This window comes from Copadichromis virginalis, linkage group LG5 (genome assembly GCF_057382275.1).
Source record: "Copadichromis virginalis isolate Kocher_CV1m ecotype Utaka linkage group LG5, C_Virginalis_male_GT1.1, whole genome shotgun sequence".
NCBI lineage: Eukaryota > Metazoa > Chordata > Actinopteri > Cichliformes > Cichlidae > Copadichromis > Copadichromis virginalis.
The window spans coordinates 16,784,559-16,797,859 of NC_140622.1; the positions used below are offsets into that span (position 1 = coordinate 16,784,559).

Here is a 13,301-nt window from a genome sequence, read left to right on the forward strand (position 1 = left end):
ACAGAAATACTCTGACAGTTCTGCAGTGGTTGGATGTATTAGTGATGGGCAGGACGAGGTTTGCAGAGCGCTAGTGGACGGTTTTGTAGAGTGGTCTAACAGGAATCCTCTGTTTCTGAATGTTAATAGCTCAGAAGAGAGATGGTGATCAATTTAAGAAGGAAACAGACAGTTACACGACCCGTGTGGGACAGGATGTTAATGTGGAGGAGTACAAGTACCTGGGCACCTGCATTGACAAAAAGCTCAAATGGAAAGTCAACACAGACTGTTCAGGCTCTGTTTTGCTAAGGAAGCTGAGATCCTTCAATGTGTGCAGCAGAATCTTGGAGTTTTTTCTCACTCAGTTGTGGTGAGCACAGCGTGCTGCTGCGGGATGAGAAGCATCAGAGCTGGTGACACGGATAGACTGTATAATTGTTTAGGAAAGCTGGCTCTGTTATTGTCTGCAACCCGGAATATTTTTGAAGCTAAAATCACAGAAAAACCTTAACCACCCTCTGCACCACTCACTAGACAGGCAACAGAGCAACATCCTTAACCGAATTATTCAGCTTCCAGAAAGACCACACATTATTATTATTATTATTATTATTATTATTATTATTATTATTATTATCATCATTATTATTATTATTATTATTATTATTATTATTATTATTATTGATCAACTGGCCATGTAACAGACTGGCTACCTGTTCTGGCTGTACCCCACCTCTTGCCCTGTGAATTTCAACTGTTGCAATGAAAGAATTTCCCAAATATGGGATAACCTATTTCTCATCTCATTTATAGAAGTGCGTATACACTTCCACACACCAATTAAAACATATATAAAACATTTACCCCCTGGATTAGCTCATGTTAATAAGTGAGTATATATTAACATGAAACAGGTGATATTACATGAAAAAAACCTAAGACCATCATGTGATTCACTCTCTAAACCAGGGCTGACAAATTCATTTTACTTCATGTCAGCCCAGTTTGATCTTAAGTAGGCTGGGACTACCAAAACCTTTGCATAATAACATATGAAAAAACAAACACCCCAGTTAATTTCTCTACAAAACACTTTGAAAACATTTCTTTCTAAAAGTCGCATTTAACCAGCCATTGCTTTACAAAAAAGGTGAAAAGTCTGAAATTTCTTAAGAAAAGTACATCTGACATGGTCATTACACCGTCATTGCATGTGCATTACAATTTAAAGATCATAGTGAGGCTATAAACTCACAAAACCTCCACATGTGGAGTTTTTGTGGGGAAATAAAAGTTTTTTGTGAGTGTTTTATGTCTTTATGATCCAAACAACCTACCGGGATCTAACATTTGTTATTTTCTGTACATTTTCACTCTTGTATAATAACGCTGGCATCACACCAGGAACAATATAAATCTCTCATGAAAGAAAAAAACACATTGAGTTAATAATGACTTGATCACACTTTGCAAAGTCATCCAGTGGGCCAATTGGACCCTCTAGTGGGCCGCTTCCAGGCCCCAGGCCATATGTTTAACACCCCTGTTCACTGAAAAAAAGGGACTGGCCATCTCTTGGATTTATGTAAGCATCTTGCATGTATTTAACACAATTACCTCATGTTTTAAAGATAAATGTAACTATATAGTGTAAAAACTACATGATATGCAGAAAGGGTGTATTAAATTGTTCATATCATGTTCAGGTGAAGTAAGTCAATAAGATAGCAACGTTAAATCTCGTGAAACCACGCGTGATTTCATCTCGCGGGCTTTGGATCGTGGTTCAAAAAAGGCATCCATCTCAGTCAAGTCGAGCAGCCAACTCTACGTTTTTGGTATGTCTTGATTTTTTTAATTAATATTTACCATATTTCAGCCAAATGTAGTTAAACGTCTAGAGTGTCGCCATGTAACATGCTAAAAAAGAGCCATTAGCTTATTTGCTGTTTTATCTGTTATCAAAGAATTGGCGCTTTTTCATTTGAATTTGTCTTTGGCACAAGAGCCGTAATATCACATTAAACCTAATTACGAGGAACTCATAACATAATTTGGTTTTCTGTGTGAATAGATTTGTCAACTGACTCTTCAGTTACATTGTGTATTTACTGCACCGTGGTGTTAGTGAGATTTTGGACATTGAACAGCTTTAGCTAATATCATTAGCGGCATTATGCTAGCTTACATCCCTACCCCTCCTGCCCTCACCTGCTGTCCTTTTCTTTTTGTTTTTTTTGCTGCGCATTGAGAGACCACATCTATTCTGCATTTCACCAGGAGTCAGCTGATGGATTGTGGGTTCAAGGTGTTATGGTAAGAAAGTATATTCTATTTTCGCTTAAGGTTTCTGTAACTTAATTATAATAGGTTTTTTATAATTATTAGGTGCATGCATACACAAATAGACCACCCTATTAAAACAACTGAGAAATCCAAAATCTGCCATAGGTTTAACTTATACCTGTATGTATTGTCAGAAAGGTGATTACTGGACTCACATTAATGCACACTTGAACTAAAATGAGGTTGTAACTTGTGGGTTCTTGGGTTGCAAATCAGAAACAAACATCTTTGGATTTTTTTAATCCCATAAGATCTGGAAACACAGTTTTTATTCAACAAAACATTACTGATTAACCAAGCACAGTGCCTGCTGTTATTTCAAAATTTCAAAATGTTATTTCAGATAAAATGCAGCATTCCAGTGCATCCCAACCATGCCTTTACAGTCAAGGTTTCTGACGGAGCTGAGTTTCTCTCTGACAGTCTGCTGAAAGTGTTTGCAAAGTGATCGGGGGAACAGGGCACAAAGCTAAAGGATGTAGCTGCCATGATGACAGTAAGAACTTTAAAATTCTTTAACTACAAAGTGTATATGTATTGCATTAGGTCAGTAAAAGATTTTTATGCTGCATCCATTGAAACAGTCAACTATTACCTGTGAGTACTGATTCCACTAAAAGGATGCCATTCTTTTTTGTCATGCATTTACTGGCCCACTGAGAAAAATTGATCTTTTTTTAAAAATAAATGTTCTGGAAACTATATATCCATAAAGTTGATGTCAAACAGGAATTTTTGATATTGCTTTGTAGATGCTGGTGTTGCATGTTGACTGGTTTAAAAAGTCAAGTTTTTGTCTGGGATCATTTTCTTCTGTGCTACTGAAAAGTTCACAAATCTCTGTTTTCTTTGTTATAATACTTTAGGATGACATTAATGCTCAAAGGGAGTCTCATCAAAGTGCTCCGCATCTGTGTGAAAGACAATTGCAACATCTTGGTGCAGGAGTTCATGGTGAGTGTTTTATGAGTAGATTGTGGCTTTGCAACATTTTAAAATGCATTTAGTTATCCACTTGATCCTCATTGGACCAGTTAGGACCAGTAGTCCTCTTTAATAATTTGAAGTTCACATGAGGCCTAGTAGTGAACTCGGCCGCCGGCCCTTGAGGCCCCACCCCCACCCCTGTATTAGGGGTCACATCAGTGTGAAAAAACTTTAAATTTGTCATTCTAGTGAACAAAGAAAAATCCCACCAGTATTTACATTAGCTTTTGTTTGAAAAAAAAAAAAAAGACCAACTGACCAACAGCTAACCAAATTGTGGGGCTGAAAGTCTAAATTCTAACATCTTCTGAGTGACATAACCTGGATTTCTGATGGGCCGGTGTCTTTCTAACAAAAACTAATGTAAAGCATTTGAAATTATTATGTTTTTCACTCTGTCTTAGAAACTCTGTTAGACCATGAATGGCAGCATGGCAGGCCACTCTTTGGCTATAGCTATTTACTATGGTTTAAATTACTCTAACATTAGAACTGGTAGATTCAAAAGAGATGAGTTTAAAAGGGAATCTTAAAAAAATGTTTTGTGTTTAACCAGGACTTGACTGAGGCCACTGCACAGATTGAGAAAACCACAATGAACATCTGTCTCCAGAGATGCGCCAGGCAATGACTTTTCTGATGTTGGCATCATCATCGAGGGTATAGTAGTTCTTCAAGATCTGGATAACGTGACCTTTGCAGTAGCCATGCTGTTTGGACCTTTTTTATTCCTTCAATATGAGTTACCCATCACAGCTCTGCTACACTTTTGAGGTGATTCAATGGGTGGTAATGGAGTTGGATGCAACTCAGCTCTCAAGAAAAGCTCACAACTAAGACAAAACTGCTCCTGCAACGAAGCTCACTGTTATGCATGTGAGGTGATCAGCTCTAGGTGAGAGGACATTTAAATCTCACACTTGTTCTGCTGCATTTTTGAAGCTCAATTCCAGGAGCAGATCGCAGGGTTCATTTTTATATACTCTGCAACTGCCATGAGGACGAGCTGTTTTTGTTGTTGTTGTTTGTTTTTCCTTTTGCTCTGTACAAGTTCTCTGTTTGTCTGTTTGGCAGCATTTTTAAATTTCTCTTTGTATTTTTTCTTTCTTTTACTAGTGAAGAGATGTAGCATGAACAGTTATACAGTCTAAATATCCCATATGGGTCGTGTGAAATGGTATTTTCAGTTTCATTCAGTTGAAGTAAAGAACGTTGAATATTTCTAAGTGTGCTGTTTTGAACCAAGATGTCACAGTATGATCAGTGCTGTATTTTTTGACAGTCACTGTATCAATGTTATTTTTGCATCTCTTGAATAAAGTTTTTGACCTGCAAGTGCTAATTTCTTTAGTTATTGGGGTAAAATGGGTAATGTTAATAGGAAGGTGTTTGCCAATTCAGTAACCTAATTTAATGTTAATGGAAACTAACATTACCTCAAATTGTTTAGTTATAATTGTTGTTTAACTGAATCTTGATGTCAGAGGCCTTAAATAGAATGTTTTGATTTGTTCTTTCCCAACATTTTTCAAAAGAAAGAGTCTAATTTCTTTGCTGTGATTGATTCCAGAGAACACGGAAGAACTGACATTATTTAACTGTTGATTTATATAGATTCAGTAGAGGAGTAATGTCAGTTTAATTCTTTACCTACTGCAGTGAAATTAGACATTTTGTTTTTAAAGGTTACTGGTGGATGCCAGCAACCATCTTGGAAGAGAACAATACAATCTGTTATAAGGCCTCCATTTGAAAATTGTGTATTTGATACTAGAATATAATAGCAAAATGTAATTTGAAGATAACATGTAGTATTTAAGTGACCAAGTAGTATTGGGTAAAAGTTATTGAATGGTGTTGGGATAAAGTGAGAAAATTGTGAAGGATTAAAATATTTCAAGAGCTCAAATTACTTCATCAAAACATGTTTAAGTCACATTTTATCAACACAAATTGCACAGGTTTATTGAACATGAATAAATTGTGTTAATTTAACTCAATTGTTTAAGTTGCTGCCAAAGCAAAACATCTGTGTGCAACAAATGTCCACCATTGAATTAAGTAAATCCAACAACATATTTTTTTCAGTGTTCTTCACCATAACACTGGACAAGTGCCAGTGATTACTCATGTATCCAGTACTCTTGAAGTACTATATATTTTTGGTTAAAAAGTAATCTCATCTTTGGCTGAATAGAAAGTGCCATACTGTGTTGGTATGAACAGTGAGCTCCACCCTGACATAAATAACATAAATGCAACATTAAACATTTGCTTTCTTTCTTATTACACCGCTACACGTTTGTCGTTGTCGTTCACCATCTCTGAATTCCGCTGATCTCGAGTACCTAGTGTGTCTCTGCACCCCGAGGCTGCGCAAAGCACACGTAGCCGAGGACGAACCATTCAAAACCTCTGTTTTCCGTGAAGCGTGTCTGTGGAGAGGATTGTCTCTGTCAAACACAAGGCTTTGGTGCAAAGGCGATATTCTACCCCGAGGCACAGAGTGACAGTGTGGGCTGGAAACGAGAACATAATGATCCCAGTTAAGCCCTACTATTTAGAAAAGGATAGCATCGCATAAAACGGCAGAATTATAAATAGCCTGTCAGTGAGGATATTGTGATAGGCTCGTTATAAACTAAACTTTACGCAAAGATATCAGCAGCGACATTTCATCCCGCACGCTGAGCAGGAGGACGAGTATGGAGGAGGGCATGTTTTTTTTTCCTTCCACCCCACAAGTTTTCATCTGACCTGCCATGGCTCCCATTTAATAACATGGCTCAAAGAAAGCAGGTAGTGAGTGCACGCAGCTCTGTGTAGGCGCGTGTGGAGCTGTCCTTTCAGCACCGCGAGCTTCAGCACCACGGCGAATGACAGCACCCGGCAGCCCACGCGCGTCAAAAAACTCTCTTTCAGGCAGTTCTTTTCATTTAGATTCAAGAGGGGTTCATAATTTATGGCGAGACGCGACCTTACATCGCATTTTCTCAACAGTCCACTGGGTTTGCGTGTGAAGAAATGAGCGCGCGCTCGCTAGCGAGAGTTTCTGTGCGCGCGTAACGTATATGTGTGTAGGCCTGTTGTGCGCGTGCGAGTGTGTGTGTGCGCGTGTGTGTGTGAGGGAGAGAAGATGATGATGAGCATGATGATGATGCTGTGGGAGGCTGTCAAGGTGTCCTCGAATACAGACGTCGTTCAGTGACGTGAGAGGGGTAAGAGGGAGAGAGAGAGAGAGAAAGAGTGCGCGTGAACGGCGAGGAGGGGGCGTGGTCAAGGGGAACAAGCGGAGGGATGGTGAATTCCGCGAGTCACCATCACGGATCCCCGCTGTCAGTCCTCTCTGTTTGGACCAATAGCCGCGCTGAACGCGGCAGGCTCACCCTCCCCACCCCTTCTTCTCAGCCCCGCCCCCCTCCTTGAGCTGTCCTCGTTGTGCACGCGCGTGGTCCTCCCCCCCACCTCCCTCACCGGCACCATCACCACCCCCCCCTCCCACTACCACTAGGTCGAGTCGAGGAGGAGGAGGAAGAGGAGGAGGAGGAGGGATGAGGCGCGCGGCGGAGGGGAAATGGCTGCCGAAAACAAGCCGGAAGGTAAGAGAGAAATAACGGTTTTTATTTAAGGTGCCGGAGTCCCGCTCTTCGGGTTTCATGCGAGGCTAGGAAGGGACGGAGGGATAGAGGAGGGCAGAGATAGCGGCGGGGCTTTCCCTCTCCTTTAGCCCGTCCCGAAAACACCGAGGCTGGTGCTGAACCAGCGACTGTGTGGAGCACGGTTAACCGAAAGCAAATAAATAACAGGAGGAGAGTTGTCCTGTCGGTGGGCTCTGGCTGATTCGGGATACGGTAGTTTTTCACCGTCCGATGCTTGCCAGCGTTTCCCCCTCGAGTAGCTGGCTTATGAATGCTTTTTAAGCATTTAGCATTAAGGGGATGGAGGATGAGAGGAAAAGAGAAGAGTGGTTCACGCTGAAGGAATTCAGATGCTGCTCTGTGTGTGTGTGTGTGTGTGTGTGTGCGTGTGTGTGTGTCCGTGTCTCTCTTTAAGCATAAAGTAGACCACTGAATTGCTAATTTCTTTCCTGACAGGCACGCAACCTCCTCGACCAGCTGTGTATTTATTTAATCACAATCGGTGTGTGTTTCGGTGTGTGTGAGTGTGTTTTGTCCCTTCAGTGTTAATGTGTCCTTATGGTTGCTAAGGCGCTGAAGGTGAGAATTTGGCTGCATATAGGTTTGGGAGGGGTTGGTGTGTATGTGTGTCAGTTTTAGGTCATAATGATTCCAGCCCCCCCCCCCCCATTTGTGGTCGTTGTTTGTTTGTGTTTTTACTCCCTTAAGTAAACTCTTGAGGTCGTTATCATCTCTCACACACAGTCACCATTTCATTGAGACTACTATTTATTCATTCATGAATTATTTAAGGGTTGCAATGTTATCTCTGTGTCAACTTGTGAGTTCTTTACTCGTGGTGTTTGACATTTCTTTATAAATACCCCCTGGTTGTTACTCTGTTCACAGCGCCTCTTTCGTTTTGTGTCTTTAAAGCACTGCTGATGCCACGAAGGGTTAAATTTACAAAAGAGGGCAGCAAACTTAGCAGCAGACTGTGTTGTAAATGATCAATGGCTCTCTAAACGGGGTCTGTCCCCCTCAGGTGTCCCAAATTAATTTATAGTAGATCATAAAATTGTGTTGTTTCATTAAAAAGTGGATATATATATACACAGATGGGGGACCATTTATGCCAACAAAACAAGCATATTGTGTACATTACTCCCTCCCTTTGTGTTGGCCCAATATAAACCCTGATATGGCTATGACACATCCTGTCAATCTGTCATGAAACCAGTCATTTCTCTCAGTGTCTAATAGACAGTTCTTGCTGTTGCATACCTTTCATTATCAGCTTGCTCTGAAAAGTGATGTTACACCTAAACCATCTAAATTGTTTTTAGTTTTTGTGAGGCAGTCCTGAGAATATCTTCTCCCTCGCCTCAAAAAGTTTGAGAACCCTTGCTACAGACACCACAGTTCCTTAGCAATTAAAATTAATTAATTAATTAATGGAAAACTCTTTTTTTGGGGGGGGGGGGGGGGGGGGGGTAAATAATCAAAGCTGTAGTAAAATTGTCAGCGAGAGCTTTCAGCACTCTCTCCACTAGGGAGCAACACTGAGCACGATTTCTCAAAGGGGCAATTTTTGGCAACACTTGAACTACCGTCATGCATTTCTGCAGTACATCGTGTGTACAGCACTTAAAGTCAGGCACGCAAAGTCGTGCAAGCAAGCATGCAGAGTGTTGCCAAAGGCGAAAGGAAGGCCGTGGGTTGAGAGTCCCGTTGCGTGAAAAGACTAGAACTGTTGATGAGACAAAAGGCCCATGGGCAGATCAGCAGGCAGTGTACCACATAAATATTAAACCTTCCCCCCTGCCCATACTATACCCTACCTACTCACGCAAACAGATTCACAGTGTGTTGGAGTTTTATCCATTGCCCCTTCAGTGTTGCGTGTAGTCTGGGTATAATGATTTAAAAGTCTGAGCCTTGCTGAATGAAAGCCAAATGAATTGTGGCGACGAAGGCAGGAGACAGCCTTCCACTCTTCCCCCTGCCTGGTAGATGTGGATGGCACCAGTGGGCATCAGAACAACATCCACCATATAGCCTGGAAGACCATCTCCCTCTGTGCTGGTTGGTCTACTTTGTATCATAGCAACAGTGGTCAGGGAAACAGAGAAATGATGAGAGTGAAGAGAAACTAAAGCTGGGAACAAGTTAGTCACACACACAGAGGCAGTGTATCTTCTGTGGCCAATCGATCAGGGGACACGATGGATGCAAGTTAGTGGATCAGAAAATGGATCAGCCCACATGCATATCACTTGGAGTTTTGTTTCTGGGCTTTAGAGGAGAAAGATTGAGGTGAGGTGTACGACTGCCAAGGAAACCAAAGCCTGAAGTGTCTCCTAAATATGTCCCTGTTTTTTTTTTCTTCTTCTTCTTTTTCTCTTTTTGTAGGACTGAAGAAGATAAGAAATCCAGAGCGAATGGTCAGGATTGCTGTTGGCTACACTGGACACACCCCTCCCAAGAGTGACGACACTGAAGCCAACAGTAAGAGTCACACAAACACTCTTGGCGCAGTTTGTGTGTGCATGTCTGTCTGTGAGGGTGTTTAAGTGCCACCCGCACATTTGTCTGTAGCACAGGGTGACTCTGGGAGCAAGCATAAAAGCCTTCTGGCAGAATGATGCGATGCGGGAACTGAGGTCTCCTCCTCATCTGCCCTGTAACTGATCACTCTTACGCATACGCACAAACACACATACACACACTATCTCTATTTCTCTCTGCTGAGACGTCATTCCAATTCAGCCCTGTTACACATCATGTTTATTCATGCATGCCAGTACAGTATTAGTGGGCACACGCACACACTCCTGCACATAGCCATACAGAAGGCAGGGCTTACTTTGGCTGTCAGTAGTTTATTGTCACACCTAATCTGTACACATGGCATTATGTATCTATAATCCTCAATGGGCCTTGTTAAACTAGAAGTGAGATGGAGTGTGTAATCTGGGGTCGGTGCATGGCCGCGGATGTGTGTGAGTGTGTAGCAAGCATGTGTGCGATTGCTTTTGTCTGTTAGACAGACTATAAAGGCAATGATTGCTTTGATTGGCTATTGATTCCAGAGGACATGGAGCAAATGCATGTGTGTGCCTCTGTGTGCATGTGTGTTAGAGGGACAAATTGGAGGAAAATAAACAGATGCGAGGAGGAGCAGACGGACATTTAGTGAAGTGATGGCTAGCAGTGGAGGGGGTTAGGAGTGTGGTGGTTGTGGTGGTGGTGTTGGGGGGTATATTTAAACACCACCCACCCCAACAACAACCCTGTCCACCCCTTACTTCAACCCCTTATTCATTTCTGCACCAGACCATGCTGAACAGGGAATGAAAGCTGGACTGAATAGAATAGAATAGAATAGAGGGTTCTATTTCTGATGACTGTTTAATAAAAACCAAGGCTTCCCGAGCCTATCCCTGTCTCCTATCTGTTCTCACGTCCCAGCTGGAGGATTACTGGAGGAAAAGTTTATCAGCAGAATGATAAAATTAGCATGCACGCCCATCTCTCTATCTCCCCCCCCTCCGCCCCCTGCTCTCCCTCTTTTTCTCGTCTCTCCTCCCCTCTTCCTGCACTCTCACTCATTCCATGCCACCCCCACCCCCCAAACCATCTTCTCCGTGCCCTGGCTCTCCCTGCTGCCCTCCTCTCACCCTCCTCCCTGCCATCCCTCTATCTAGCTGCTGTGCAATGAGCCTTTCTTTCTGTCACATTAATTTTATCCCGAAAAGGGGGAAAATGTGAAAATTTCCCCTGACGCCTCCTAATATCAGTAGGGGGAGAGTTAAGAGTTGCATTTGGAGCGTTTTTCTCTCTCTTTACTGAGGAGAGTTTTATAATTAACTGACAGCCATCTCACAAGGGCATTGGCTTGTTTCTGTGTTAAATATGGAGATGACAGTTTTATGAGGTAAAATATTCATCAGTCGGAGGCCGCTCTTCTGTGTGATTCCAGTCTAAATGGTGGCATTTGATAGTGTACCCAAAGCAATGTTTCACTTTGGTCGAACATTTTCGGTCTTTAGCTCACATACCTCTATATGACTTAATGAGCCATCAGTTTCACATTAGCATTCAGGCATTGTCACTCTTTTGGACTCGTTTTTACTAGATTAGCAAGTGAGTGAGTGATCTGTGTACACCCAGAATTTGTGGCGTGCTGCTGAGGGACTCGCACGAAGCAATGCAGGTATTGAAAGTGTTTTATGATTTTAAATACAAATGTAAAGGCGAACAGCGTCGGATTTTCATATTTAGATGTGCATTCCTTGGGTCCCAGGATGCTTCATTTTCCTGGGTAGCCAGAAAACAAAAGACAAGTTTTTACCCCATGTCACACAATAGTATGGCTCCACCGAGAGTCATTTGGAGCAGATGGAAAGGACGATTGCAACAGCACTGAGGCTGAATCTTTTCAAAACAGGGACGCATTCTCTAGTTCAGGATTGTTAGAAATACAAGATACAACTCTTTGGGGTGTAAAAGCTCATCAGCTTTCAACAAATCTGCAAAGTTGGTCCTCCGTTCCTCGTTAGCAGGGAGAGTAAATGCGAGGACAGGTTAAGATGATGGTTGTGTCCATGAAGGTGTGCTTTGAAAGGGGTTTGGGCACCAAGGTCACTCGTTTAAAAAAAAAAAGAAGAAGTCACTCTGGGACAAATACTGTGATGTGTGTTCTTTGATCAGCAGGCACTGCTGTATGTGTCTGTTTGTATGTATGAGCATGCATATGTGTATGCATGCGTGCGTGTTTGTGTGTGTATGCGTGCCTGCGCATGTGCAACGGGCTTGTTTGATGTGGTGGTTCTGGTACATTTCAAAGGCGAGGCTCTGATGAGAATTCTTCAGAACAGCAGAGGAAGGGAGGGGGTTATAGCCAGGAGGGGTGGGGTCTAAACGCTGATTGGCATTCATAGCAGAGAGGCTGGAGTGCTGCTAAAAAAGAAATTAGGCTTTAACTAAGCTGCACCATTCAGCTGTTTAACTAAGCTGCTGCACAGTTCAGCTGTTTGAAATTCTGTCTTCTCAGGCCTTCTATTAATAAATGCATAATTGATTAGGGGGAGCATACGTGCCTGAACACACTTCCTACTGACACAAACACACACACACACATGCTCAGATAGCTACTTACACTCACACACACACTCACACACACACATATAGCCCCTTCCCCTGTCCTGCTACAGCAATTATTCTTCTTCTTTGCATCTTTGTGTTAGTTTGTTCCAGTCTCCCAAATTTCTTTTTTTTTCTTCATTAACAGCATCTTTCTGGCTCCTTGTCATCTTGCCTCTCTCTGTCTCCCATGCTGACCCTCCCACCTTACCTATCTGTCTTTTTTCTCTTGCTCTGTCATCTTCCCTCAGGTAGAGTATAATTCCTATCTTCCCAGGGGAGTCATGAATGGACGCCCTCTACTCAAATGCTTATCAATAACCTTTGAGTGCTTGCTCGCTTTGACTTCTGAGAAGCACACCCGTTGGGAACACACTCACAAACACATAACAGGGGGTCTGTCTTTGTGTGGACACACTGGTGAGGTGGTATTTTCCTGAGGCTGAGACTTGGTGGATTTTATTTTATTTATTTATTTATTTTTTTACCTTCCCTGCACCTATTCGGTATTTTGGTGATTCTCCGCGCACAGCAGTAGGAAGAGAAGCACAGTAGGGGTAGTTTCACTGGTAATTCAACACCAACAATCAGCTTTGCTGTCAAGTATGACTATATTTCTGCCGTGGCGATCTCATATAGTGCCCTCCACAACATTAATTATACTGTATACTGCATAAGGTATAACTGTCTGTGGCTCTCAGCCCTTTGGTTCCTCTGCTAATTACGTAAATGTTTGAAAACGAGCCACAATTATATTGTTATGTAAAAAAAAAAAAAGCAGAGCAATTTTCTAAAAAAAAAAAAGCTTGGCCCTGTAGTTTTTAGAAAACATTAGTCAGGAGAAAACAGTGAACATTTGGAGGCTATTTTTGCTCAGAAAAACAATGTATGTGGGACTGACTCAAAATAAACTACAGTGTCTATTTTGAATTCAGTAAAGATTCATCAGCCTAACACAAATATAGCCTGATATTCACCTCGTTGACTGCCATCCGCCAATCAGCAAAGAAGGTAGCATCCATAATTCCTTTTAAAAAGGCACTTGGGTTTAGAAGCTTGTATTTCTGAATTTTCACTCATGTAAGGGTGGTGGATGATGAATAAATAAACACACAACAAAATTAACCTGCAATGTTTTTTTTGTCGAGAGTTTTTACACATTTTCTCAAAGAGGTTGTAACCAGAGGCGAAGAAATCTGGCTAGCATTTTAATAAAAATCAATT

At 41.9% G+C, this 13,301-nt stretch overlaps 1 protein-coding gene and 1 long non-coding RNA gene across 6 annotated transcripts in view; both read left to right on the plus strand.

Moving 5' to 3' along the window:
* The first annotated feature begins 1,554 nt into the window (after positions 1-1,554).
* Positions 1,555-5,194, plus strand: LOC146709229 (uncharacterized). Of its 2 annotated transcripts, XR_014920436.1 has the most exons (5): positions 1,555-1,820; positions 2,263-2,298; positions 2,672-2,824; positions 3,195-3,282; positions 3,872-5,194. It is a non-coding gene; the product is annotated as an uncharacterized LOC146709229 (long non-coding RNA). The 2 variants fall into 2 exon arrangements; XR_014920435.1 differs by having other exon boundaries at positions 1,556-2,298; positions 3,872-5,193.
* Positions 5,195-6,557: 1,363 nt separating this feature from the next.
* Positions 6,558-13,301, plus strand: part of LOC146709230 (calmodulin-binding transcription activator 1-like) — a 56,744-nt gene continuing 50,000 nt past the window's right edge. For 2 of the 4 annotated variants that reach the window (XM_085456247.1, XM_085456248.1), the window contains exons 1-2: positions 6,565-6,914; positions 9,345-9,440. In XM_085456247.1, the coding sequence (XP_085312373.1) occupies positions 6,890-6,914; positions 9,345-9,440 (121 nt within the window). In that variant the 5' untranslated portion in view covers positions 6,565-6,889. Of the gene's footprint in view, positions 6,915-9,344; positions 9,441-13,301 lie in introns of all 4 variants that reach the window. The other 2 variants (XM_085456245.1, XM_085456246.1) reach the window with 2 other exon arrangements.